General features: G+C 34.0%; 1 protein-coding gene and 1 long non-coding RNA gene across 2 annotated transcripts; one reads left to right on the top strand and one right to left on the bottom strand.

Annotated features, from left to right (window-relative positions):
• Nucleotides 1-6305: 6305 nt before the first annotated feature.
• Nucleotides 6306-7967, top strand: LOC131656206 (uncharacterized). Its single transcript, XR_009300023.1, has 3 exons — nt 6306-6598; nt 6698-6809; nt 7784-7967. It is a non-coding gene; the product is annotated as an uncharacterized LOC131656206 (long non-coding RNA).
• Nucleotides 7968-15562: 7595 nt separating this feature from the next.
• LOC131656205 (sugar transport protein 5-like) lies at nt 15563-17585 on the bottom strand. The gene is made up of 3 exons (XM_058925966.1): nt 17022-17585; nt 16265-16894; nt 15563-16169 (listed from the first exon to the last, which is right to left on the bottom strand). The coding sequence occupies exons 1-3, from the start codon at nt 17472-17474 to the stop codon at nt 15729-15731; spliced, it is 1524 nt and encodes a 507-aa protein (XP_058781949.1). The 5' UTR covers nt 17475-17585; the 3' UTR covers nt 15563-15728.
• Between the last annotated feature and the right edge of the window lie 10332 nt (nt 17586-27917).

Here is a 27917-nt window from a genome sequence, read left to right as displayed (position 1 = left end):
TCGCTATCCATGAGCAATATTACACGTGTTTGGAATTGCATTGAGGTGCTTAAACCTCGCTAATTCCAGCTTAAAATGATCATTAGTCCTAACAGGCATAGCTTCTAGGACTTGCCGATAAATAATGCTGCAGTGCTTCATTTATATCCTTGTCGTTTCGCTTTCCCTCCTCCTTTCTTTTCCTCTCCACTTGCACTTTCATATCATTAGGTTATATTATAGTTATGGTGGAATAGGTTTGGTTTGGTTTAGATCAGGTTTGTTTTAATTTGTGGTTCATTGTGAGAATTTGTGGTGTGTGCATGGAGTAACGGTAGGTTATAATTAGGTAACCGCCATGCTCTCTTTGGAGGAAATAATGGTAAGTGCATTTGTGTCACTTCTACAGCGGGCACCATTCCTTGCTGCACATGTTCAGCACATGATTGGACAAAATTTTCTTCCCTGGTACTTCCACCACCGCCTGCCTAATCCCCCATCCACCTTGAAACCAGTGTTCCTCTATTCCTCCTAACCTCTGCTCTAATTTCTCCTCACCACCACTTACCCCATCATCATTCTGCATAGCAAATATCACCTCACATTTATTTTTAGAAGAAACCATTACTCCATTGACAAAACATAAAACTCCTACATTTTCATACTTGAATAACATAGTGCACCATTCATCTCCCTTGTTCTTCACTCTAGTGTTCTTCTTAATTGGTTGTATAACATGAATTCTAACATGTAACCTCATGTACTGACGCCAGAAGCTCGTATTACTGTTTTTCACATACTCAACAAAAACACCTATGTAATTTGCTATAGCTTTACCAACCTTCTCCAGCATGAGTCCCATCGGAAGATTATGCACTTGGACTCAGGATTCATCATGGAATAATGGTTTTTTCTATTTGTTCTCTAATTTTAACCCTCTCAATTATCACTAAATGATTATCAAATATCCATGGACTGTAAAAACCTGACTGCTACTTCTATTATGCAGTTGTAACAATTTTGGACACTTTTAACACTATACTTCCACTGGTGGAAGACTTGCTTTAAAACTGCACAGAACACTTTTTACACTATACTTTCACTGGTGGATATCTTACTTTAAAACTGCTCTTTTTTACTTTCTTGTTGAAAATGAAAATACAAACAAGTCTTTATATAGACCTAAAAGACTTCTGCTATACTAGGAAATTAAAATAAATACTCTTAATATGCCACTATCTCTTGGCTTTTCCACTACAAGAACTCTTGGCCTTTCAACTACAAGAGACTCTTTATTTTTCCACTAACTTATCAATAAAACCCACTTAATAACATTAAGTTTATTCAACAAAACTCCCCTGTAAACTTAAATGTTTCTTCTATCCATCATGCCTATCATTTTCTTGCCTCTGTCGAAAATTTCTTTCAATAATGGTTTTGTGAAAATATCTGCTGCTTGATCCTTGCTTGCTACATGCCTCAATTTGACACTTCCTTCCTTCACATGTTCTCGAATGAAGTGGAAGCGAACGTCGATGTGTTTATTCCATGCTCGTGGTGTGTCCTTCAACCCATAAAGCGCCTTCTTCAACTTTAGCACTTTTTCTTCTTTTCCGACTTTCATGTATCCGGGTGGTTGTTCGATGTAAACTTCTTCATCGAGCACACCATTTAGAAATGATGCCTTCACATCCATTTGAAATATCGGCCATTTGAATTGAGCAGTTTGTGAGATAAGTAATCGAATTGTCTCCATTCTTGCAACAGGAGCAAATACTTCATCATAATCAATTCCAGCTTTCTGTTTGTATCCCTTCGCAACAAGCCGCGCTTTATACCGTTCTATTTTGCCTTGAGCATTCATCTTTTTCTTGAATACCCACTTCCACCGATGGGCTGACTTCCTTTTGGTAATTCTGCTAGTTCCCATGTGTTCTTATGTTCAATGGCCTTAATCTCTTCGTTCATGGAAGTTTTCCATTTTTCGTCTCGCATCGCCTCTTCGAGGCTAATGTTTTCAGTATCTGCCAAAAGACATACAAGATGCACCTCTTCTGTTGTATCATACAAATCCTGCAGACTTCGCATTCTGAGTTGTACAGGTTCATCTTCATTGTTAGAATCTTCAAGGTCAGGTGAAGTGCTTGTCAGTACAGTGACTGATGTTTCTCCAACTTCGACGATAACTTCTGTCGAATTGTTCCAGTCCCACTTGCTCATTTCGTTTACTCGAACATCTCTACTCACTATCACCTTCTTGCTTATGGGATCAAACTGCCTGTACCCTTTTGTCTTCTCATCATATCCAATGAATATGTATTTCTGACTTTTGTCTTCAAGCTTTGTTCTTCGTTGATCCGGTACGTGTGCATAAGCCACACTACCAAATACTTTGAAATGAGAAACTGTTGGCTTCTGTCCGCTCCATGCTTCTTGTGGTGTTTGATCTTCTAACTTCGAATGTGGACATCAATTTTGAACATAAATGGCACATTGTACAGCTTCTGCCCAAAATTCCTTCGACATGTTCTTGCTCTTAAGCATTGATCGAACCATGTCGAGAACTGTTTGATTCTTCCTTTCAGCCACACCGTTTTGTTGAGGTGAATATGGTGCAGTTAGAAATCTCCTTATGCCCTGCTCTTCATAATACTTCATAAAGGTTGTCGAAGTATACTCACCACCTCTGCCAGATCAAACGACTTTGATATGTCTGTCAGTTGTCTTCTCCACCATTACTTTGAACTTTTTGAACACCTCGAATGCTTCAGATTTTTCTTTCAAGAAATAAACCCAAGTCTTTCGTGAGAAATCATCGATAAAGGAAATGAAATACCTTTTTCCACTGAAAGATTCCGGAGTGATTGGCCCACATGTGTCGGTATGAATCAGTTCGAGAATATGTTTAGATTGATATTCTGCCTTCTTTGGAAATGAGGTTCTTGTTTGTTTGCTAAGCACACATTCTTCACAAAACTTTCCTTCATAGTCCATGTCTGGTAGCCCGTGCACCATGTTCCTCTTTGCTAACCTTCTTAGACCAGCATGATGTAGATGACCAAAACGTAGATGCCACAGCGACGCTTTGTCTTCGACATTGACTTGCAAACATTTTCCTCGAACACTTCTCAAGTTCAGTTTGTACATTCGATTTTTCCCCTTTTCGACTTGAGCAACCAGATGCCCTAGCTTGTCCTTCAAGTATAATATCCGATCTCTCATGAATATCGAATAACCTTTTTCTGTGAGTTGCCCCAAACTCAAAATATTTGTCTTTAGATCTGGTACATAGTATACATCTTAGATTGACCCAGTCAAGTCATCCTTCTGCAAGTAACAAATCGTACCTTTGCCTTCGACCTTCACTTTCGATGCATCTCCGAAAGACACATGACCATCTTCAATCTTTTGCATTTCTTTAAATAGCTGTTTGTGACCACACATATGGTTACTTGCCCCCTGAGTCAAGATACCACATATTATCATTATTCGAGTCTACTTCTTTTTGAGTCATCAGCAGAAAGCCTTCATTCGCTTCGGCTTCCAAAGCTAGATTGGTTGTTTCTTATACCTTCTTCTCGACTCGACAATCTTTTGCAAGATGTCCCACTTTATCATAGTTATAGCATTTGTAGGAGTTACAATCTTTTGCATAATGACCATGTTTGTTACACTTGTAACATTCGATGTTGGAGTAGTTCGACCGACCACCTCTTTGACCACGTCCTTTGCCACGCCAATTTTGCTGGCTCGACTGTCCTCTCTCGAAGTTGCTGCCTCGACCACTTCGACCACTGTCACGACCTCCACGGCCACGTCCTCTTCCTCGAAAGTTTTGAGAAAAGAGCACATTTTCGTCTTTGGTGGACTCCTTGGTCTGAACTGCTTCGTCGTTTGTCTCCTCCTTCTTTTTTATCTTACGTTGTTCGTGTGCCTCGAGAGAACCAGCTAGCTCTTCGACTGTGAGCGTTGCAAGGTCCTTCGACTCTTCTATCGCGCATACAACATTCTCAAAGTTATCAGTTAAAGATCTGAGAATCTTTTCGAGAATACGAGCATCAGTCATCGTTTCTCCATTTCGATTGAGTTTATTCACCATTGTTTGCAAACGCGTGATGTATTCTGATACAGTTTCCGACTCCTTCATCTTCATTCTCTCCAGTTCTCCTCGAAGAGTTTGAAGACGAACTTGCTTGACTTGGTCAGCTCCTTTGTATACTTTTTCTAACGTGTCCCATGCTTGTTTCGAAGTCGTTGCACCTGCAATCTTTTCGAAGCCTGATTCATCAACAGCTCGGAACAAGATGTACAGTGCCGTCTTATCCTTCGAACGCGTCTCTTTCAACGCCTTGGTTTGAGCCGCTGTATACCCCGTGGTATCTGGTTCTGTGAAACCAGTTTCGACCGTCTCCCACGAATCTAGAGATCCAAGAAGAGCTTTAATTTGGATACTCCAGTTTTCGTAATTCGCCTTCGTTAATCGTGGTAGCGGCATTTGACTCATCGTATTCGCCATTAGCTCTGATGCCAATTTGTAAAAAACTGACTGCTACTTCTGTTCTGCAGTTGTAACAATTTTGGACACTTTTAACACTATACTTCCATTGGTGGAAGACTTTCTTTAAAACTGCACAGAACACTTTTTACACTATACTTCCACTGGTGGATATCTTACTTTAAAACTGCATTCACTACTAGAAATACACGTATTACCTGCGGAATTTGCTGCGGAAAAACTTCCGCAGGTTTACCTGCGAAATTTGCTGGGACTTTCTTAAACAAACTAAATTTTTCTGTGGATTTAGAATTGGCAGAAAATTCCGCAGGAATACCTGCGGGTTTTTCTGCGGTTCATATATTTCAAACAAAAAACAAAACTATAATACAAAATCCGCAGGTAAATTCGCAGGAATGGTTCCTGCGGATTTTGCTGTGAATATCTATCTTATTAAAACCAAACTATTATACAGAATCCGCAGGTAATTCCGCAGGAAACTTTCCTGCGGATTTTGCTGCAATATTAACTGTTTTCTTAAAATAATATAATAGTAATTTTTGTCTAATTTTTTTAAAAAATGAATCAATATATTTAATGGTTAATTAAATATATTATTATATAAATTAATGTTTTTCTGTGAACTGTGTCATTGTTAAATTTTTTATCTTAATTTTTGACGAAATAAAAGGTATAAAAAATTTTAAAAATAAAATTAATAAAAGGTATTAAAAATTTGAGAAAAGGGGTGATGCACTGACAGTGTAAAATATTTTTACACTGTCAACCAATCACCACCATGTATCCAATTAAACCACTCTTTTATTTAAAAAATAATTTAATGACATGGCTAATTGGTAGCTTTCTATTGGATGACAGTGTAAAACTATTTTACACTGTCAGTGCACTACCTTTTAACTCTAAAAATTTTGAGAATGGGTATCAGATATTTTTTTATAATAATCAATTTTTAAAAAAAAATATATAAGTAACTCATATTTTAAAAATATTATCTCAATAACCCTTGTTTGGTAGATACTGTCAATTAATATGTTTTAAAATTATTTCTAAATTTCAAATTTAATCTTATTTCAAATTATATTTGTTCAATTGTTAATTATTATAAAGTTTTAATTTTAGAAATCCTACCCTAATAATAATGATGTGTTATATGAAATTATATTGGAACTCTTGTTAAAATATCAAATTTTATATAGGATTTTAAAATTATAAATTAGTTTTACTATTTTTGGTAGCTTAAATTTTGACTTTGTGGTTGAGTTTGCTGCAAGAGCGGGCTAAATACATTTTCAATTCAAGTTCATAAATTGAATATAAATTTTTATAATTTAATAATAAAATTATAAAATATGCAGCAAAATCCCAATTTCAACCTATTTTGCATCAAGTATCTACCACAAAAACACTGAATTTAATTGTAATTTAAATGAAACAAAGACTATGTATACTTTACTTGTAATTTTAATATATATCTATATTGTAAAATTAAAGGTATACAAGTTTTTAATTTGATATATTTATATTATAGAATGTCAAAATTAATTTTTCAATTAATAAAAATAAATTAAGATAAAATCATTTAAATCTATTTTATTATACTAAAATAATATATATAATTGAGATATTAAAAAAATATATTAGCTTTACTTAATAATTTTTTTTTATTTTTATAAATATTAAAAATATTCAGTTATATATATAATATACTTTGGTGTATTTCATTAATAAATAAAAATTTTAAAAAATTAAATTAAAATAAGGTAAATAGTAGAAAGAAAGATTAAGATACTTATGTAGTGACCTTTGAAAATGCAGCTTCGGTGAAAGCAAAACACGACTTATTCAGAAGCGCTTCTTCGGAGAAGCACTTTTCTCACGCGCATTGGCTCAAGCTTTCTCGGTTTCTCTTGTGCGACACTCTCTCAAACTCATGCTCTCTCCCTCTCAATTCTTACACAACAACAACAATTACGATGCAGATTCTCTTGGTCTCGAATTGGTTGGATTTGGATTTCGGAACTGATTCGAATTGTTATCGACTTAGGATTCGATTCGTGTTGGGGTTCAGAATCTGTTTGCGCTCGAAAATTCAACTCAGAGCAGGTTAGTTTTGTTTCGTGATTCTTTGCATTTTTACAGTTTTTACTCCATTACGATTTTTACGGTTACTTCATAGTGATTCGATTTTAATATAAATTTCAGTTTGAGTTAAAGTTACAACAAGCATATGATATCATAAAGCTGAGAATGGAGGAATGTTTACCGGTTGAAGCGATGAGGAGAAGAAAATGCAGCTTTCAATCTTGCTCACAAGGTATTCGTTAAAATGCCTCACCGAATTTTTTTCCTCTTTTTGCTTCTATTTTACTTTTGATTTGTTCCTGTTGTGTTTCTTAGTTGCTATTGATGATTATGCTCAGGTTGATTTTCATATTAGCATAGAATTATCGTTGTTATTACCTTTTCGTGCTATTGCCGATAAGAAGTAATTATTGTTTATTATGTGTGACAAATATAGTGTTTCTTTCCAGTGTGTTATGCTTTATCATGATTTAATTGTTTTCTAATTTTTAAGGGGATTAGCTTTTGTAAATAGACTTTTCCTTTGTGTGTTATGCTTCATTATAGTCTTGCAAAGTGAGACTTATTTGTTGGTTTAAACATACTACTATTTTTATGTGACATATATTGATCAGTTAAGCAGTTTCCCAAATCCCAATATTGTTCTGTTTGGACCATACATGAAACATGGACGACATCAGCTAGTGGAGGGTTATTAGAAGTTGACAGCTGCGTTAAATATCACCCAAACCTATTAACATTGACCTTGTTTGTGTGTAAATAAACATGAGATTTTTTTGGGTGTTTTAATTTAAACGGAATATTGTAATAAATCATGATGAACTAATTTCATGTCACATTGAAGTTGTTTTTGAAGTATGGATCAGATCGGAGATGTTTTTTGTTTGTTTAAGGGATTTTTTATACCTTGATTTCTTCTAGATTCTACTTGGAGTTACCTTATAAGTTTTAATGTAGTTTCATGATCTTTCCATTTAAATTGATGCTGTTTAATTTTGGAGTGAGTTTTGGTAGATTGTTCAAATCTAGCCTCTGATCGAGAAAAAGATTGACAATGAATGTTTGAGTTTGAGTATCGTCAAATTGACAACCTGTGCTGCAAATTTGGGTTAGGGCAGTTTTTAGGGAAAACCTATATATATCAGCCTCAAAGTTAGACTTGGAAGTTGGATGATTGCTATGTAACTTTTATTGAGAATATTTCAGGATGAGTTCATCTGAGGATAAGCCAATAAACACAAGAGACTTCTGTCATGTGTACATTAGAAGAAGAAGAAGAAATATAACTGGTGCTTCTGGAAAAGTAGTACGAGATTTGGATCTAAACGCTCCCCCACCTGCAGAACCAGCTTCTATGCCTAAAACTGATGGGACATTTGAAATCGGAGATGATACAGTAAGTTTACTTTTACTTCCTGTGGCATACATAACTTATACATTTTCCATGATACACATTTTTCTAGCATGTCAATAGATGTCGTAAATTCTGTCACAATTTTATTTCATTCTACATAACTGTGCTATGATTTCAAAATATTACAGCCTGTCTCTCCTGCTCGCAATCTCTTCCAACGAGAAGTAATAATCCCTCGCAGGAAGCGAAGCACCATTAACCGCAAGCCACGGCGCTACCCGCGATGGAGAATTGTTCAATCCAATGTAACACATGCTTCCATTTTCTATTGCAACTAGTATATTGTACTATTTCCTTAGTTAACCTTAAGGTATTCGTGCTGATATAAATATGTTTCCATTTAAATGCAATTTGGAACTGAGATATGTAGCATATGGTGAATTAGTTACAGAAGCAGGACCACCTTTACGCGGCCAGATTAAAACTTCACCAAAACAATAAGTGGATACTTTTATATGTTACTGTTATTGAGCCTTAAACTTTATATGACCAAAGAGAATGATTGCATTATTTTCTTGTTTCGTCTAACTAATTGTTCTACTTAGTTAGGCATCTGTGGCAAATAAACAGATAAAAGGTGTTCTCACTTCTCAATTAATCTAGAAGCATATGTCAAATATATGTTTATTCACTTATTGTTTGAATGGCTTTAGATGACTGCACTATGCCTTTTTCTTTCTTTCTTTATATGGGTGTGTGGTATTTGGATTGATGAAGTTGGGATTTTTAAGACTTCATTAGTTGCTTTGGTTTCTTTGGCTCGGGGAATTTTAGAACTACCAAACTAATTTAAATGCGTCTTTTGTTAGTCAATTTGCTCCATGTGTGACAGATAATTATGATATTGTATTTCAACTAGAAACTCTAGCTACATATGATTCTCTCATTTTAGATTAGTGGTGTTGTTCATAGAATTGAGTGCTGAACTATACAAAGCAGGAATAGACAACATTGAGGCCTACATATTGTTTCCTGTTTCCCTTTTAGACCTTACCACATTTTTATCCAGTGTCTGTTTCTTGATTCATGCTTAGTAGGAATTTATCACCGCTTACCAATCAAATGCATACCATTCTTATACAGGTTGCTAGTTTTGGAGGATATTTAATAGCTCAAAACAATTTAGCTATGTCTTTTAATTTATAGTTTAATGCTACACTCTTATATTTGCAGCAATGGAACCAAAACCCTGCCACACTATGGAGGCCATCAGTCGACGTGGAAGTTACTTGCAAAGATGAAGGTCGTTGCACTTGTTAGCGGCGCCAAAGATAGTTTTACGCTATGATGAAGTCTTCACTATGGCCACCAGTTTTTTTTCTTCCTCGACTTCTTATTGTAATTCACACTCCATTTGATGTTGCATTAGATTGTAGTGTTGGCGAATTTAATGTCGGGTTGATGTAATTCACTCTCCATTTGATTATATATGGTTTCAACCTATTTTGACATAGTTATCTTTTCCTCTTTTAGATAGTCTAGATTTGTTTTCTTCTGTGATTTCAAAACATTTAAATTTATAATTTTATTTTTATATTATGGTTATTTAAATATATAATTTATAATGTTTTAAAAATTTATTATTTTTTTTAATTTGAGAAAGAAATTACCTGCGGATTTACCTGCGGATTATTTCCTGCGGATTTACCTGCGGAATTTACTGCGGAACTTCCTGCCGAAAATATTACCCACGAAGGTTTTAGCTGGGGACATAAAACCGCAGGAAAATCCGCAGGAAACGTGTTTCCTGCGGAAATTTAGCTAAAATTCGCAGGTAAATCCGCAGGAAAACAGAGTTTTTCTAGTAGTGACTTTTTACTTTCTTATTGAAAATGAAAATACAAACAAGTCTTTATATAGACCTAAAAGACTTCTGCTATACTAGAAAATTAAAGCAAATAAATACTCTTAATATGCCACTATCTCTTGGCTTTTCCACTACAAGAACTCTTGGCCTTTCAACTACAAGAGACTCTTTATTTTTCCACTAACTTATCAATAAAACCCACTTAATAATATTAAGTTTATTCAACATGGACCACCCTTCATTTCTGCTTCCATATCTAAAACATGAGGGAAGTGAAATAAGAACATGCATGTTGATTTGCTTGTTTCATGGTTACACCTTTCACCGGCCTCCGTAAATATGCTATTCTCACCTTCACTTACTTCACATGGATGAGTTTGTCACATAGGAATATCCCGACTAGGAAGCACCGCAGGTATCCTCTTTCCTCCCCATTCTCCTTAATATTAAAACAAAATCCTTCATCTTCACCATACTCATGCAACGACAATCCTTCTAGATTAATGCTTGTCATAATTCTCTGTAGACACTTTGAGTCAAACCAACATCCAGTAGTACTCATATACAAAAGACCACTCTTCTCAGAGAGAAGTTAATAATCCCTACCAGAGACTAAGAAATACTACCTCCGTTCCTTTTTATAAGAGACAAGTCACTTTTTAGATTCATTGAATAACCAATGTATTTGGTCTGTTTGTAGACTAGATACATTGATTATTCAATGAACCTAAAAAGTGGATTTTCTCTTATAAAAAGGAACGGAGGTAGTATTAATTACTAGCAAAATAAATTGGACAAATTTCTTAAGGTTACTAGCAAAATAAGTTAATAAGCGTCATAATAATATAATTGAATTTCAGTAAAACTGAAATTTATTAACTCTAAAGCTTAGAACTTCGTTTTTTCCTCGAACAAATTTTTTATCTAAATAGTTTTAAATAATTTCAAACATCAATAATGCATAATTAGTTCAAGATTAATAACCATCCAAATACTTTAGATTAAATAATTCTAATGTGTAGATATATAGTCAGAAGTATGCATGGATAACCAAACAATATAAACCAATCCAATTTTATGAATATGGTTAACAAACCAAATTATTTATTACAAAAAACAGTTTGAGAGAGAGATATATATTTCAATGTCAATTACAAACATACATCTAAGGTACCTATACAAGTGATTGAGATACAAAAGTACCAAGCCAAAAATCAGAAAAATCTAAAAGTGATTTTTTTGTCAGTTTAAAAGGTATTTTTCTTTTGCATGTAATCGGTTGCACCCCCTGTGTTAACCAATTACAACACTTCAATTAGTGTTTTTCACACAACACAACACCTTAATTCAAGTGCTTCAAGTCTTTCATGCTCGTGCTCCTCTTCAACCTCTTGAACACATCATTTATGACTCCCTTAGTCAGCAAATCAGAGTCTTCTCTTCTACAATATCCCAATCTATATTTTTCTTTACTTACAATTTCCCTCGATTAGTGAAACCTCATCTTAATATGCTTGCTCCTCCCATGTGCAATTGGGTTCTTAGCAAGATTAATCGTGAAAACATTATCACCAAAAGTGTAAGAACCTCATCTCACTGCTGCCTAACTCATTCAATATATTCATTAGCCACGCGGCTTGACATGTAAGAACAATATTTGTTCAAGCAATAAGTCTCTATGTTTTGGCGATAACAGCACATATATTTTTTATGTAACAATTTAGTTTATAATAGTTTTCTTGAGTGTGCAGATATTATGTTCAAAGAGATTCTGGATTGTTGTCCGCAAAGAATCATCAGAAACAAGAAAGGCAACTCGGAAACACTATTTGTTGTTGAATGATCATCGGAAGAAGTTAATGTGCACTTCTCCATAAGCTGCTGCTTTAGAAGTTGCAAGTAATGAGAAGGAGTCAAAGTCAGAACCAGTACTCCGACATCAGAAATCAGCATGCAAGATCGAGCTTTCAAACCAAAATCAAAAGCTGAGATTTGTTCATTAGAAGAGTTGTTGCTTCCATTTCTGAAGACAAAGTCGAAGATTCTGAATACAGATCAGATACATCAAAGGTCAAGTCAAGTATAAGAAGATCAGACTCGAGAATGTATTTAAGATCAGAAGACGGAGATTCAAGAATCATAAGTTCCTTTATCAAAGGAAGAACTCATTTTCAGATTGGTTATTGTCATAAATATTTGGAAAGCAAGGTTCTAATTTTAAGGACTCTGAAGCAAAATCTGGACAAGATACAACGTCACAAATTAACTCCAGATCAGAAGTCAAGTATCGTTTCTTCAAAAGAGTTGTTGCTATCAATTCTGATAAACGAGACTCTGACTCTCATAGGATAATGATTCTACTCTTCTCTCAAAGTAGTTTCTAAACTACACATCAGAATCATTATCAGAAAGAAGAAGAAAATTCGATCTCCTCCAAGCTCACTACTTTTGAACCAGAAGTACATTTTATAAGGATAAGATCAAAGAACTTGGTCAAGAAGGAAATAGTACAGTAGTACATCTCTCAACCATCTGTACGTACTATTCCTCAAAAGTTGTCTCCCACTAGGGGTGATCAAAACCAAACCAACCCAATAGAAAACCGCAAACCAAACCAAACCAAACCGAAACCGCAAAAAACCGCATTTGGTTCGGATTAGTTTGGGTAATCTTTTAACAAAACCGCATGGTTCGGTTCGGTTTGCGGTTTGTATTTTGTAAACCGAACCAAACCGAATCAAACCGCATTATGTTACAACCTAACTTTTACTTAACTCACATCCAACCCAAACTTAAATATATAATACCTTAACCTTATGATTAGGAACAATTTTCTCATCCTTACACACACGATTTTAGTCCCGATCTTCTCAAATCTCTAATAGCATTATCGCGCCTTCTTTGCCACATACATCTTCCATCTTTTTCTATAATCTCTACTCTCTTATATTATTTCTTTTTCACCTTCTCATTTTTATGCAAATATTCTTTATTTCAGTTTCGTTTTTATGGCACATCTTCTCTAGTATCTCAACTTTTTTGTTTTTTCTTTTTCATCTCCCCTAATCTCTCGTCTCTTTTATTTTTTTGTTTCATTCTAATCATTTTTATATTGTTTTATACTATTATTTTATGTTTATTATTTCACTTTTGTCTAATTTAATTTTTACAAATTAAATAGAAAGTTGTTGTCAAAATATGACGAGTTTTGCTGTTATTTGATAGTGTATGAATGTCTAAATACAAAGTTATGTTGTCATTTATATGTATATGTGTGGTTCAATAAATTTTTTATAAAAAACCGAACCAACCGAACCGAACCAAACCTCATTAGTTTGGTTTGGTTTGGTTCGGATTTTTTTTAAAAGCCAACCGAACCAAACCAAACCGCACGATTTTTTCTCTTGCGGTTCGGATGATTTTTTTCGTCAAAACCGCCCAAACCGCACCGCGAGCACCCCTATCTCCCACCAACTACATAATAACAAGCTACAAGACAAAAGAAAGTACTATCCAAGTATTATCCACAACAAAAGCTGGATTCTATCCGTTGGGAACTAGCCGTTGTGATTCAAAATACCTTCTTAACCTTCAATGTCTCTTTTGAGAACTATATAAGAAGATTGAATCATCCAACATAAGGTAATGACATTGGGAACACCTTTGTTATTCACATCTATGTGTAGCTTCTGATGCCGATGGCATCGCTACAAAAGTAGATGTCACAATTATGTTCTTTATGCTGTAACGGTTGTTGTCGTTGCAATTGTTAATTGTGATATGGTTTGAGATAGAAATCAACCAAAACATATTAACATGAACTAACTGATGAAGAATATGACTATGCTATCAAACTGATTTCAAAAAGCATAAGTCAAAACGAGAAGCTAAAGCACATACCAATCAAATTGCTGCTGGGAAATTTAGCTACTGCTAGAGCCTAAGATGTTTAAGCTGAAGCTGGTCAGAAGAAGATCCTTCAAGATGCCATTCAACTAGCATCAGATGCATCTTGGAAGACCGTTGCCAAAACCCCGGAGGGAATAAAAATGAAACTGCAATATTTATAGGGACCAAAAACTTATTTAACCATTTTTTTAATATTGTTAAAAAGACTTAAATTATATGATATTTTGTAATTAAATGATTTAATTTTACTATAAATGCGGGTAAACGGATACGGGTATGGGCATTGAGGTATCCACGGGTACGGGTATGAATATTGATACCCACTCGGGTTTGGCCTCGGGTACGGGGACTTTTTTAAAATTGCTGGTATGGGGATGAGTACTATAATACCCTGTCCAAACCCAGCCCATTGTCATCCCTAACAAGAATCTCTTAGCAAATAATCTAGCATTATGCTTGATTATTTCAGCTTTGGGATTTTCTTTCACCTTATAGACTCATCTTACACCAATCGACTTCTTTCCTTCTGATAGATCAACAAAATCCCAAATACTGTTTTTCTCAATCGATTCCAACTCCTCTTCCATAGCACAAATCCACTTTGAATCACTTAAGGCCTCGTCTGTCTTAACGAGTTTGAATTCGGTCATAAGCGCAAAATGGATGAAATCACCATTATCATTGAATTTGTTGTCACAAAACATTTCACAATATTGGAGTCCTTAAGGTAAAACTCTTTGCCTTGTTGACCTTCTAACACTCTCTTCATTTTGGGTTTCGACGCACGGCGTTTCTGCATTTCCCATTTCTGCAGAATATGAACATTCAAACTTATAACCGGTTACAGGCTATTGGTTACCGGTTACAGCCTGCTCATAATCGCTAATAGTCTACTCATAACCGGTTACATCCTGGTGCAATTGCTTCAATTCATCAACCACCACATCGCAGCTAATCACAATCCTTTTGTTTGCAACATCAAATATCTTGTAACCTCCAGTTGGTGATACTCTATAGGTATCATCATCTCTCCCTTATCGTCCAACTGGTTCTAAGTTGTCCTGGAACATGTCGATACGCAACAGAATCGAAAATTGTCAAATGGTTCAAATTCTGCTTGAATCCAGACCATGTCTCTTCCGGTGTTATCTTCTCAAGCTTCTTTGTATGACACCTATTCAACAAATAGGCAACTGTGGATACCGCTTCTCCCCACAATTCTTTTGGAAAATTCTTCCCTTTCAATATGCTTCTCACCATGTTCATAATCGATTGATTCTTTCTTTCGAAAACACCATTTAACTGCGGTGTATAGGGTGGTACTACCTTATGCATTATCCCCTCTTCATCATAAAACTTCCTAAATTCATTTGAGACATATTCGCCTCCACCAACCATTTTGACAACTTTGAGCTTGTGGCCACTTTGCCGCTCAACCATAAACTTGAACTTATTAAACACTTCAAATACCTTATCTTTTCTCTTGATTTTGTATTTCCATAGATTTCTACAACGATAGTTGATAAATATGACAAAGTATCTATTGCTACCAAATAAATCTACTTGGATCGGCCCACACACATCAGAATACACCACCTTAAGATGATGCTTGGTTCTATAACCTGCATCCTTACTAAATTTACCCTTGTGTTGCAAATCTATAAATGTCGGTCCGTTGGTAAGGATACACTTCCTAATACATTTGTGAATATATTTGGAAACTTGACCAAGCATTCTTCCAACACCATTCACCAGAACAGAACAAACCCTGCACTTTCACTTCACCCTTGATAGCCTCTATACAAATGACTAAATCTATATGTTTCTGTCATAAACTTGAAAAACCATCTAAGCATATCCAACACCAAATTTGATTGGCTAAACTTATATAATTCACACTAATATAATCTGGCAAGCATTTATTTTGCTAGAGTTTTTCACATCAACACAACCATCATCTTTTAATTTACTTACAAATAACTTCGCATTATAATTATTTAGTCATACTACAATAATCTACTTCATGGAAGATTGTTCTTTTCAACTTCTCCTTCAACAAACCGTCGCCAAAACCAGTGTTTTCCCCATATAACATACATCGACTCCAAAGCAATTCCTTTCGTCTCAGGCAAGAAAAATATGATAAATAGAGTCATCACTGCAACCCAAAATGCATAGAACAAGAAAGCACCAAACTTAAAATGACATAGCATTGTTAAGAATGTCTGTGATAACACAGACAAGGCTATGAACTGTACTCCAACTGCTATACTTTGTCCGGTTGATCGGATTTTTAACGGAAAAATTTCACTTGGAATTAACCAGGTGAGTGGCCCCCAAGAAAAACCAAAACCTGCAGCATAGAAACATAGTAACACCAATACCAATATTGCATTTTCCTTTGATATGTTCTTTGTACCATGAACACCGGTCACCAACGCTAGTAAAGCAGACACTGCAATCTTTCGAAGTGGAAACACAAATTATAGTTGAACAATGAACGAACTAAAGAAATTACGAAAAAGAAAAATACAAAATCTGTGGTTAATTTGCTTACCAGACAAATAAGCATTAGAATGCCACCCAAGATGAACAAGAATCTTCGACCAAACCGATCAACGAAAGCAGTAGAGACTAAAACAGAAGCAAGATTGATGAGTCCTAGTATAAGAGCAGAAAGTAGAGCACCGTTATGTCCTAAACCCACAGATTGAAAGAGGTTAGGCGAATAGAATGCTACAATGTTGATTCCTGTAAACTGTTGGAACAACGGGATCGCGAATGCCATGATCAATTGAGGACGATACTGTCTCTTGAAAATCGTGCTAAAAGGCTCTTGTTTCACTGATTTCGCAATTTCTGTAAACTTAATCAGTTCTTCTAACTCGGGCTCTACATCGATGGAGGATCCTCTGATTTTGTGCAATGCTTGTCTGGCTTGGTCTATCTTGCCACGTTCGACCAAGCTGCTGGGCGTGTCCGTTATGAAGAACGCGCCAATCATCATCACGGCTGCAGGCACCACTGCTAGTCCAAGAGAGAGTCGCCAGCCCCACGCGTGCTTGGCGGTCACGTAATTTATGCAGAGTGCAGCAACCACGCCGATGCCTCCGAAGAACTGAAAGCCTGTGCTGAAAGCACCTCGCCATTTAGGCGGAGCAATTTCTGAAAGGTATAAAGGCGTTGCCTAAGACCATCATAAAATAGTCGTCAGTCTATGAAGCACGGACACCAAAAACACAACAACAACACTTACACGTCTATATCAATAATAATTTTATGTTGGACTATTATTATAAAATGTGTTTACTTACTTGATTAGTGAAACCAACTCCGAAACCGAGAAGGATCCGACCAACGATGAGCATAGAGATATTTTCAGACCCTCCATTGACAGAAGCGCCGGCAAAAAAGATGGCACCACCCAACATGATGGTGTTTCTTCGACCGATCATTGCAGTGACTTTGCCTGCTAAGAGAATTGAAACTAAACCAGCTAGATACAGAGAAGACGTAAACAGTGTCAACAATTGACTGTCATACAGACAATACATGTTCACTTCTGTAGCAGCTGCATTTCTTAGAATGTCTGGGAAGAATTTTTGGAGAAATGGCACCATTGTTGTAACACCTCCTGAAATTCCGACATCATATCCGAAAATGAGACCACCTGATGCAGCAACTATGCAAGTAATGACAACTGAGAGTGTTAGTTTTCCGTCGAAGCCATTGGAAGGTGCATCAATGGTGAATCCTCCACCAGCCATTTTGATCTGTGTGCTATCTCTGGATCTGAATTCCTATATCAGTAGCTCTGCTATGCATTACTACTTTTATATATATGAGTAAGAAAAATAATAACTACAAAATTTGAAAAGAAACAAACTGTCATTGTCCTCGTTTGATATATTGGTAATCAATAATCAACACACCAACCTGGATTCATTTAAAAGAAAATTATAAAGGGTTCATTAATTTTACTTAGCAGTAGTTAATTCTTGATTATAGTATATCTCTATTGTACAGTACACTTGTGTTATCAAATTTTGTAGGTTTATAATTAATTACTATAATTATATATTTTTTGAATATATTTCTTTTAGTTAAGTTAATCGTTTTTTGTTAGTTTTAAATTTATAATGACTTGTGGAATTTTTTTTGTAAAATATCAAGAAGATAGGTTTTAAAGAATTTTTGCTGTCAAGAATCTCAATTCAACCCACTTTGTGGATGAGAGCTTTTATGAAAAGTTTAAATTCTCCAATGCTTTTGTATAAACCAATTTGAAGAATTTCATACGTAGCATGCTTGAAGAGATACTTTCAAATTTGACAAAGATGTTTTATGCACATCTCAAAGATATGAAATCATCAAAACAAAGTATGTAAACAATAAAAATATCTCTTTCTCTCTGAGTTCGCTGTCATTTGTGACCTTAGTTGCCTCGTCTCTCTTTTCTTTACAAACCGGAGGATCCAAAATCAATTGATGATTTTGATTATATCTCCGCTTCTCAATTTGTTCTATCTAATCCAAATGAGGGTCATAGATTTCTCCTCATAGTTGGATATGTATTACACAAAAACAACACAAGACTCAAAATAAATAAAATACACCAAACTTAATTATGCAAGGTACGAGTCTTCACAATGGAGACGGTCTCCTTAAATAACAACAAAGGTCCAGCTCGAAAGCCCACTAAGATTTCGGTGTTGAACGCTGCCGGACTTCCTAAAAGCACAAGGACTCAATCATAAATAATGTTGATTGTAAAGTTTTGATTAAAAACATAAGGATTCAATCACAAAGACTCTTCAAATTTAATGTTGCTAATAAAGTTTCTCATTAAAATATTCTTAATCAAAAAACGTACAAACTTAAAATTCGTGATTAAATATAAAAGGAAACAAATCCTTAAAAACATGAGAATTACTCAAATAATCTTGCGCGTGAAACAACTCAGAGCGAAATAGGATGTCTCACAAAATGAAGGACATTATGCTTAACATGTGGTTTTCTTACAGAATTGTCTTGATCACATGGAGAAAGGATCTCTCACATCTTGGAAAAACATCTTGCTTCACATGTTGACTAAAAAATATTGTCAATCATATGTAATAACAAACTCCCTTTTGGTCAATTTTAAGGCAAATACATCATGCAAAATGTTTGACACAATCTTACGGACATTCGTCATGCAAGTTTATCAAAACATCAGAGAGCAGCGGGACTAATAAGGAACATGTTAAGTTAACTAAGAACACGTCATCTTCATAAGGAACCATATGCTTGACAGAAAATAGAGCATGCATGAACCATATGTGTTGGGTGAGAATATGGAGTAAGAAAACATCTAGAGGGGGTGAATAAAATTAAAACAAAAATTCAGCCGATTTTCCAATAATAGATTATTAGAGGTTTTTCATAGTTGCTCACAACAGATTTAGAGCAAAAATATGAGAATTACACTTCTATTGAATTTTGATCACTTCAACAAATACACAATTCACAAAACTCACAGATTGTTCAATAAAGAGTAATTGAACTATTGAATATCACACAAGATGTGTCTTATATGATATTTCAATTGTGATCGGATCCTAACAGTACTGGGTACACAAAATTTAATCGCCATTAAAGCTCGATTAGGTTCCAATTCTAACAAAAACTAACCTTACGTAATAAATCACTACCAATTGAATAAACGATAAAATACGCTAAGAATTGAAAAACCTAAGCATGCAATATCCTACTAAAATTAAATGCAAGAGTTAATGAGAGAGAGGACACTGAGTTTTATAGTGCTTTGGTGTTCGTCCTCGCTTTGCCTACTTCACTTTTCAGTGGTTTCCCATTGGAACCTGCTTTGTTTCATTTTATTTTGACAAATATTGCAAGAGTTCATACAATCACTTATCTACAATAATGCTGAGAAAAATAAATCTCATATTTGGATATTGACTTGTATATAGCATAATGCAAAACTCTTCTGTGTAATATTTACTCGATTCACGCTTCTTGAATCTCCAAGTATCACCAATTTGATCCAAGCCTTCGTGGGTAGAAATCACCCCTTGATCCTACTGAATCGCTGAGCAATGAACTGTCTGATTATTTGAGAAGAATTTCACCTTGCATGTAGCCTTCCACACAGCCACTACCAAGGTAATCTAGAGAAAAGAACCTCCTTTTTTCACTAGAATTTTTCAGCACCAACGACAACAACCTCAATCTTACAAGAACCTAAAATTATTTTACCCAATCTTAAAGAACAATTATTTTCAGGACGGTGTCTCCCTTAATCAATTACAAATCTCTAATGATCGAGCACAAAAATGGGTAGAAAGGTTTAGTTAGATTTGAGTCAAGAGCATTTCATGATTTGAGTCAAATGAGCAAGTACACTGAAACGAGATCTCATAAAGAAAGTGACCCATTTTTTTGTGATTGGACTGTGATTCGAGTCACCCAGGTTCATGATTTAAATCATGTGTAAAGCTTGATTTGAATCAGACAAGTCAATGGATGCCAAGATGTATGTGACTCAAGTCATGCACAGACTGTGATTCAAATCTCAGAGTTGCATGATTCGAATTAGGTATAAACTATGATTCGAATCACATATACCATAATTTTCCTTTTCACCATTGTTTTGCTTGATTTGAATCATTGATTATGAGTGATTCGAATCACACACACAAAATATCAATTTTTCAAAATTTTTAAAATAGTTTGAGATTCCATTACCCACATGAATTGAATTGATATCACATATGATTCTTGTTTCTTTAACTTAGGCAATTGAATTAAACCCTCATGATCAAATCTCAAATGTAACAATTGATTTATTCATTCTAAAAATGAATAAACGAATTGATTCGAACTTGATTCAGAGAGGTGCAATCATGAAGGAGACTCAATAAACGATTAACGAAAGTGAATAGACAAGCAACAAAATAATCTTATTGAGGTTCTCTCTGTGAATGTGTTAGGGACATGCAATAGTCTCCCCTTAGAGATATGTAGCTTTAATATGCTTCACAGAAAATAGAGCATGCATGAACCATGTACATCTCCATTTATAAGGTGAGTAGAGATAAATGGGTCGTCGATTATGATTTACCACAATTAAAAATTAAGGCTTGAATGAATACTTTAAATATAACTTTATATAGTTCAAACCTATTTCCATTAAACGGTGGAGGTGTGTTTAGAAAAGTCCTCTTGTTAAAATCAGTGGGGGAAGTCATTCTTCTCCTAAGACGATTAGTTTGTGAAAAAGAGTTAGGCTCTTATGCCATTTATTGAATATTGAATCCATACACAAGTGGGAGTGAATTGTGGAGGTTTGAAAAATGATGGTTCAAAACAAAATTATTTTCTAAGTTAGAGTTTGAAAACATTTTATAAAAAATGTTTGGATAAGCAGCAAAAAGAAGAAAATAAGTGAAAAGTAAAAATGTTAAGGGAAGAGAGATAACACCATAGATTTTTAGAGGTCAGGGCTAAAATAAGTTACATAGTTCTCTCTCCAAGAATGATCTTGAGATTATCCAGTATTTCTAGAGATATTTTAGGAGGTTAAGCCCACGAACCCCCTTATATAAGAAAAAGTGAAGTTTCATGTTAACCTCCAACCAAACAACGAACAAAGGAATGAAGCAGATAGTCTTCACTCCAAGCAGTGAACAAAGCTTCGAATAATTAATATCTAATTCAAACTAAGATTTTACACTTGTTAACTTGAAACAAAGTTGGAGTTTTGAATTAGCTATCCTCCAAACTATTTTTATACCAGGTTGATCTCAAATTGATTGAGTTTTGTATAGAGCTGAGCTCAAGATTCAATGGGAAGATTTTTCACTGGTTATTCTTCACGAACTCAAAAGGAGAGCTTTTCTTCAAGTGGTGGAGCTCACGAACCAAACAGAGACTTACATTAATCCCCTAAAAGAGCTTTTAACAGGTTTAGCACCAAACCTAAAGAATTACTTCCCACACACGAATAATTTACTCAAGAGGAAAAGCAACTCTTGGTAAATTTACAATAATGACCCTTCCTAGAACAAATTCCTCCCTAAACACAAGAATGTTTCTCAAAGCTTTATGTCTAAAAATATGTGAGAGAAAGAGAAATATTTTAGAGAGAGATTGAGAGAGGAATGTGAGATACTCAAGTTTTCAGGATGTTTAGAAATGAAGGGAATGCCTTTATTTATAGCCCAAGAAATTGTTCAATCTATAAAACAATTCACGGGCAAAATAAATGACCTAATCTATTCGCTAATCGATTAGGAACTTGGAATAATTGATTATTACTTTCTAAATTGGAAGGTTTTGATAGAGAGTGGTTAAAATTTATTAAGACAATTTCATAATCAATTATGGACTTAATTCACTTTCATCTAATCAATTACGCATTTGTTCTACTCGATTAGACAATTCAAAAGTTTTTCCAAATCAATTTGATAGATACCATTTCATCTGGTTGGTCTCCAAAAATATTTTACGTGATTTTATTTGAAAAAGAGAGGTTTTAAAAATATTTTTTAGTGTCTTATTGATTTAGCAATAATTCTTCCAAGAACACCCTTGTGTTTTTACAAAACAATGATCCCCAACTAGATATAATCAGACAAACTTTCACACTTCCTCTCTTTCACACTTTAAAGCTTCAAGTACTTTTCTGGATATATTGATCATATGAGTACTTCACTTGAATATTGTTTTGAATGAGGCTTGTTATATTTGTAAGTCATACTCCATCATTAGATGATATCACTGTTAATAATGAAACCCTGATTTTTTTTACTTAATTTAGAGGAATAGTTTTATCAACCATCTTGTGCATATTTGACCACTAGCTTTAGTATTTTTTTGTCTTCATGCATTATTGTCATTAAAATCATTTTAGTAGTTTTTACAACTTCAAGTGTTGTCATCATCGAAATCATCATGATGTTATCATGGCCAAACATATCTTGCTTATCTTTGAGTTGTGATCATTTCATGATCATACATGCAAGCACATAGTTCCATACCAACCAGACTTGCACTTAACTTTAATTGACTTGGAGAAGAGGTTTGATAGAGTTCCTAGAGAAATTTTTTAGAAATTCCTAGATAAGAAAGGTGTTAGGGTTTCCTATATTCGAATTTTCTAAGATATGTGTGAATGGGGTGTCAACTAGTATGCCGAACGGGATGGAGAGACATGCGATTTCCCCCATTATAATAGGATTGCACCAAGGTTCAACCCTAAGCTCATACCTTTCAACTTTAATTTTGTATGTACTCACAAAATACATCTAAGAGCAGCATCAAGATGTAGGCTTTTTTGCAGATGATATAGTCTTACTTGAAGAGTTAAAGGTTGGAGACTTGCAGATGAGTCTTAAAAGAACATGATTTTAACAAAGCAAAAGTAAGGTGGAGTATATGGAATGTAAATTCAGCCATATAAGAAGGGTTGCTAACATCGAGGAGAAAGTTGGAGACCATATCATTCTAAAAGTTACACAGATTATATATCTTGAATTTGTAATTCAAAATGATGGAGAAATAGAAGAGGATGTAAACCATAAAATTCATTATATATGACAAAAGTGGAGGAGATACTCAGAAGTTTTATGTGACACAAAAGTACCTCTCAACTTGAAAAGAGAATTTTATTGAAAACGACATGACCTGTGATGTTGTACGTGACAAAATGTTGGACATTTAAGAATCAGAATGAGAATAAAGTGAGTGTAACAGAGATGAGGATGTTTTGTTGGATGTGTGATAAAAATGGACGCGATATGATTATAAATGAAAATATAGAGAACGTATTGGGATAGAACCTATAGTAGAAAAAATGGTGGAAAACATGCTTAGGTTGTTTGGGCATGTAGAGAAAAAACCCATAGTTTTTTTTAAAGGAAAATAGACCAAATTAAAAATATTAAAACAACTAAAAATAGATGAAAACCTAGAAAAGTTAAAAGAGAAAATATTAAAAAAAATCTCGAAATAAACAAACGGAATAGAAACATGATATTATGACATAATATTATGACATAATTAGTTATTGTTGTTTTATTTTATTTTTTTCTTAACATTTTTAACCAAGACAGATCGTTAATGTAGTGGGTGTGTAATCCTTGCAATAAGGAACAATGTTTCAAAAGTAATTCATCAATATTATCCTAGTATATTTAGAATATACTACTGATTTAGTTCCCAATTTTTCCATAAGCTTGGAATATATATATATATATATATATATATATATATATATATATATATATATATATATATATATATATATATATATATATATATATATATATATATATATATATATATATATATATATATATATATATATATATATATATATATATATATATATATATATATGAGGGCACATCATATGAGAATTCCTTTTTTACATGAGAATATGAGAATGAATCTGAACCATTAGATTTTAAATTAAATTGTGGAAATTATGTGTGAATATTTTTTTCTCTCTCCTCTATTATTAAAATAAAAGATTGAAGAGAGATAAAAAAAGATTCACACATAATCTCCACCATTTATTTTAAAATCTAATGATTTAGATTCATTCTCATATAAATAAGACAGTCTCATATATATATATATATATATATATATATATATATATATATATATATATATATATATATATATATATATATACTCCGCATCCACTAGAGGCCGATGCTATTTAATTAAATAAAAATATTTATAGTATTTAGAATTTATAAATTAGTCTTAGCCCACGCAATTAATAAAATAAAAAATAATTTAAAAATAATAATATAATAGATTAGGTTAGGTTAGATTAGGTTAGGCCAAATCTAAATAAACAAATGAAATAATAAAGAATATTTTATTGTCTTTATTTCCGAAGTGCTTTCTTCTTTCTTCATTTCTATTCTCATAGGAGGAATTTTTTATATTTGAAACTACAAATATAAATTTAAAGGTCATCATTGATAAAGTAAATTGTCATTTTATATACGGTGATAATGTCTTATGTCATATTTAATTAGGACTTGTTTGAATGTGTTTAAATTTTTAATTTGTAAAATTAATTTTTAAAAATAGTTTGGAAAAAAAATTTTGATGATCTTACTTTTGAAAATTATTTTAAAGCTGTAAAATATTATTAAATTTATCATTAATAAAAAGTTTAAAATTTTCCTTTCTTTTCTCTTACCAGTTTTTAAATCTAAAAACTATTTTAAAATTATTTAGATTTTTAGTTATTAAAACTTTTAAATAAAGAATAATTTTTAGAAATAATTTTGTAAAATTAGACAATCAAACATATTTTTATCATTGTTTAAATTTTTAAAATATAAAATTAGTTTTGCAAAATCAAATCAATGAAACCTTAATATTTTTCTTTATTAAATTTGACACTCACAAATAATGCCCACATCATAAATACATTAATGCTGTTTATAAAGAAAATTAAAAGCAAATACCGATATTCTTAACTGAATATCATCCATTCATCACCTAACTATTTCAACAAACACACCAAAAATTTGTGCGAGAATATCAAAAATCTATTTCTTTCATTTGAAGTGTTGACTGTGTGGTAGACGGGTAGGAGATGAAAAAAATGTGAAATCCAAAATATTATGTCATTAACTAGTCAAATTCTCATTTTTCGTATTACGAGAATATTTGCAGATTTTAGCTAACACCTCTAAATTTTTAATAACATTTTCTTCCAAATGTTACAACAAGACCACGCTACGATATTGAAGAGAACTGGTTTTATTTGTTCACTTTTTTACAAAGCTTGAAAGAGATATGAAAGCTCCATCTTGTTTGCTTTAGTCATATGCATTAAAAAGTAAATCAAATAAATCAATACATTATTAATATATTTGTGCAAGATTAATTAAAGTAATCTTTTAAAATTCCTTCACACTTTTAGATTAAATTTCTTTCCTCCTTTTTGTAAAGCCAAACAAACACTTAAAGAACATCTCCAATGACTATCTTTTAGTTATGAAGCTGGAACACTTTTAAGAGGAAACATGTTACGTTGTCCCACACACGTCTGTGTATGCCATTTATATAAGATCGATACGATTCGTGTCGAAAAAAATTAAATATTTAAAAAGTTATAAAAGTTTTTTCTTTGCTTTGACACTTTTTAAATCGACGTGTGACATACATATGACATTCATATATTTACAGTTATATATATTTAGGGCCGATTGTATCCCTTTTCAGTCCGACCACCACAAGACAAAACATTCCAGATTCAGATGAAGTATTCACTAAGCTTCTAGAATATTCTTCTTATTACTAGATCATCAAGGACCTACAGGCACAAGATTCGTACCTCCAACAAATCCAACAATCCTCCAGAATCCACGCTAGAAAGGTAACGATGCAGTTACTCCTCTTCCCTATATATACGGGATGGCGCCATTTAAGGTATTAGGTTTCAAACACAATTTGAATACTCTCTCATCATTCACATACTGACTTCAGCGTCGGGGTGCTAACTTTGTAGGTACACTCCCCGCTCCATCGCGTCAGAAGCTCTCCTCTGTCGCAGTTTCAACAACTCTTCATATTTCTGGTTCCGGAACAGAGCAATGGCGTCATCTATGGGAATCGACTTCTGAATCCCGCGTATCCATCAAGAACAAATCATTCTCAACCTGAAGAAAGTTTCATACCAAAAGTAAGTGAACATAGACAGTAACATCTCCAAAGATGTTCAAGAAGACAGATCCAGACCCAATTCCTCATGTATCATCATCAATTGAAACATTTCGGGGTGTCACTGCATCCAACACTTATTCACCTTTCGATTGCTTCTTGCTAAAGATCAATCCAAAGTTTCAGCAAATCAATCTATCAAAGTTAGAGTTCTTGGATTTGGAAAAGGTCGGCGGAATCTCGAACTCCGATCTACCTTTGGTTATCGCGGTCGTTATCGTTGATCTAGCCGTAACGGAACTCCTAGTAGATGACAGAAGTTCTTGTAACATCCTTTACAAAGAGACATTAGAATCACTAGGTCTCCGTTGAATGGATCTGAGTCCATCTCAGGGAGAGGATCTACTAGCCTTCAACGATTCAATCACGCATCCTTGTCGAGCGATAGATCTGACACTATCAGTCAGAGAAGGGACGAGGCAAAGAATGATGACTTTTTCGTTCCTCGTGATACAATGTAAAATCACCTTCAAAGGAAGTCTAGGGAGATCCTTCTTAGCGAAGCTAAACGTGGTTGCTTCTACAGTCCATCTCAAGATAGCATATCATGACGAAAGAGGAGCACCAGTCACTCTGAACGCGGATTTGCAAGAAGCAAAAATAATCAAGAGGAGAATCCAAGAAGACATCCTGACCTCGACCTCAAACAACTGTGACAAGCTCGATCTCGATGCACGCGAGGGCGAAGTCAGACTTACCCCTGATGGAGAACTCAAATTCGCATAATTAGGAGACAACTTACTTAGGTCAGTTAAGATCGGATCCAGAATTTTCCCTGAGGTGAGATCCATGCTAGTCAAATGTCCCCTCAAACAATTTTATCTAGTTGATTAGAACAAGTATCTAATCAATTATACAATTATAAAAAGTCTTCAGATTAATTGGACAATTTCCTAGTCAGTTGGTTAGGTTCAAAAAAATATTTTTGGTGATTTTAATTAAAAGAGATAAGGTTTAATATTAGTTCTAAGTGTGTGTGTGTGTGTGTGTGTGTATTTTTGCTATACTACTTCCAGAAACTCCCTTGTGTCTTTATAATACATTGATCACTCAGACGGACACGATCAGACGAGCATTCACTCTTCCTCTCTTTCACACTCTGAAACTTCAAGTTTCGGCTTTTTTATCTATGATTTTAGAATCAAACAATAATCTTAAGTCTTCTTAATAAGGTTTGAGATATCTTTAATTTAGTCTCCATCATCAGAGAGTAGTAAGCCTTAAGTATTTAGCTTGATTCGGAGGAATAGCTTGATCAATCACCTTGTGCACCTTTTACTCTTGAGCTAGCTTTAGTAATTACTTGACTTCATGTGTTGTCATCATTAAAGCCTCTTTAAGTGTTGTTACTACTTCCGATGTTATCATCACCAAAACCATGATGACATCATGGCTAAGCAAATCTTGCTTATCTATAAGCTTTGATCACTTCTTGATTATACCCGCAAAAGTTT

This window comes from Vicia villosa, linkage group LG3 (genome assembly GCF_029867415.1).
Source record: "Vicia villosa cultivar HV-30 ecotype Madison, WI linkage group LG3, Vvil1.0, whole genome shotgun sequence".
NCBI lineage: Eukaryota > Viridiplantae > Streptophyta > Magnoliopsida > Fabales > Fabaceae > Vicia > Vicia villosa.
The sequence above is the reverse complement of the archived record's forward strand: the minus strand, read 5'-3'. Positions and strand labels throughout refer to the sequence as shown.

Bases quoted from the DNA above. Each gene is read 5' to 3' on its own strand.
- LOC131656205 (XM_058925966.1), bottom strand. From the start codon at position 17,474: ATGGCTGGTGGAGGATTCACCATTGATGCACCTTCCAATGGCTTCGAC. The intron at 16,895-17,021 runs GTAAGTAAACAC...TGATGGTCTTAG, and splicing joins GAGTTGGTTTCACTAATCAA to GCAACGCCTTTATACCTTTC. The intron at 16,170-16,264 runs GTAAGCAAATTA...CCACTTCGAAAG, and splicing joins TTCTAATGCTTATTTGTCTG to ATTGCAGTGTCTGCTTTACT.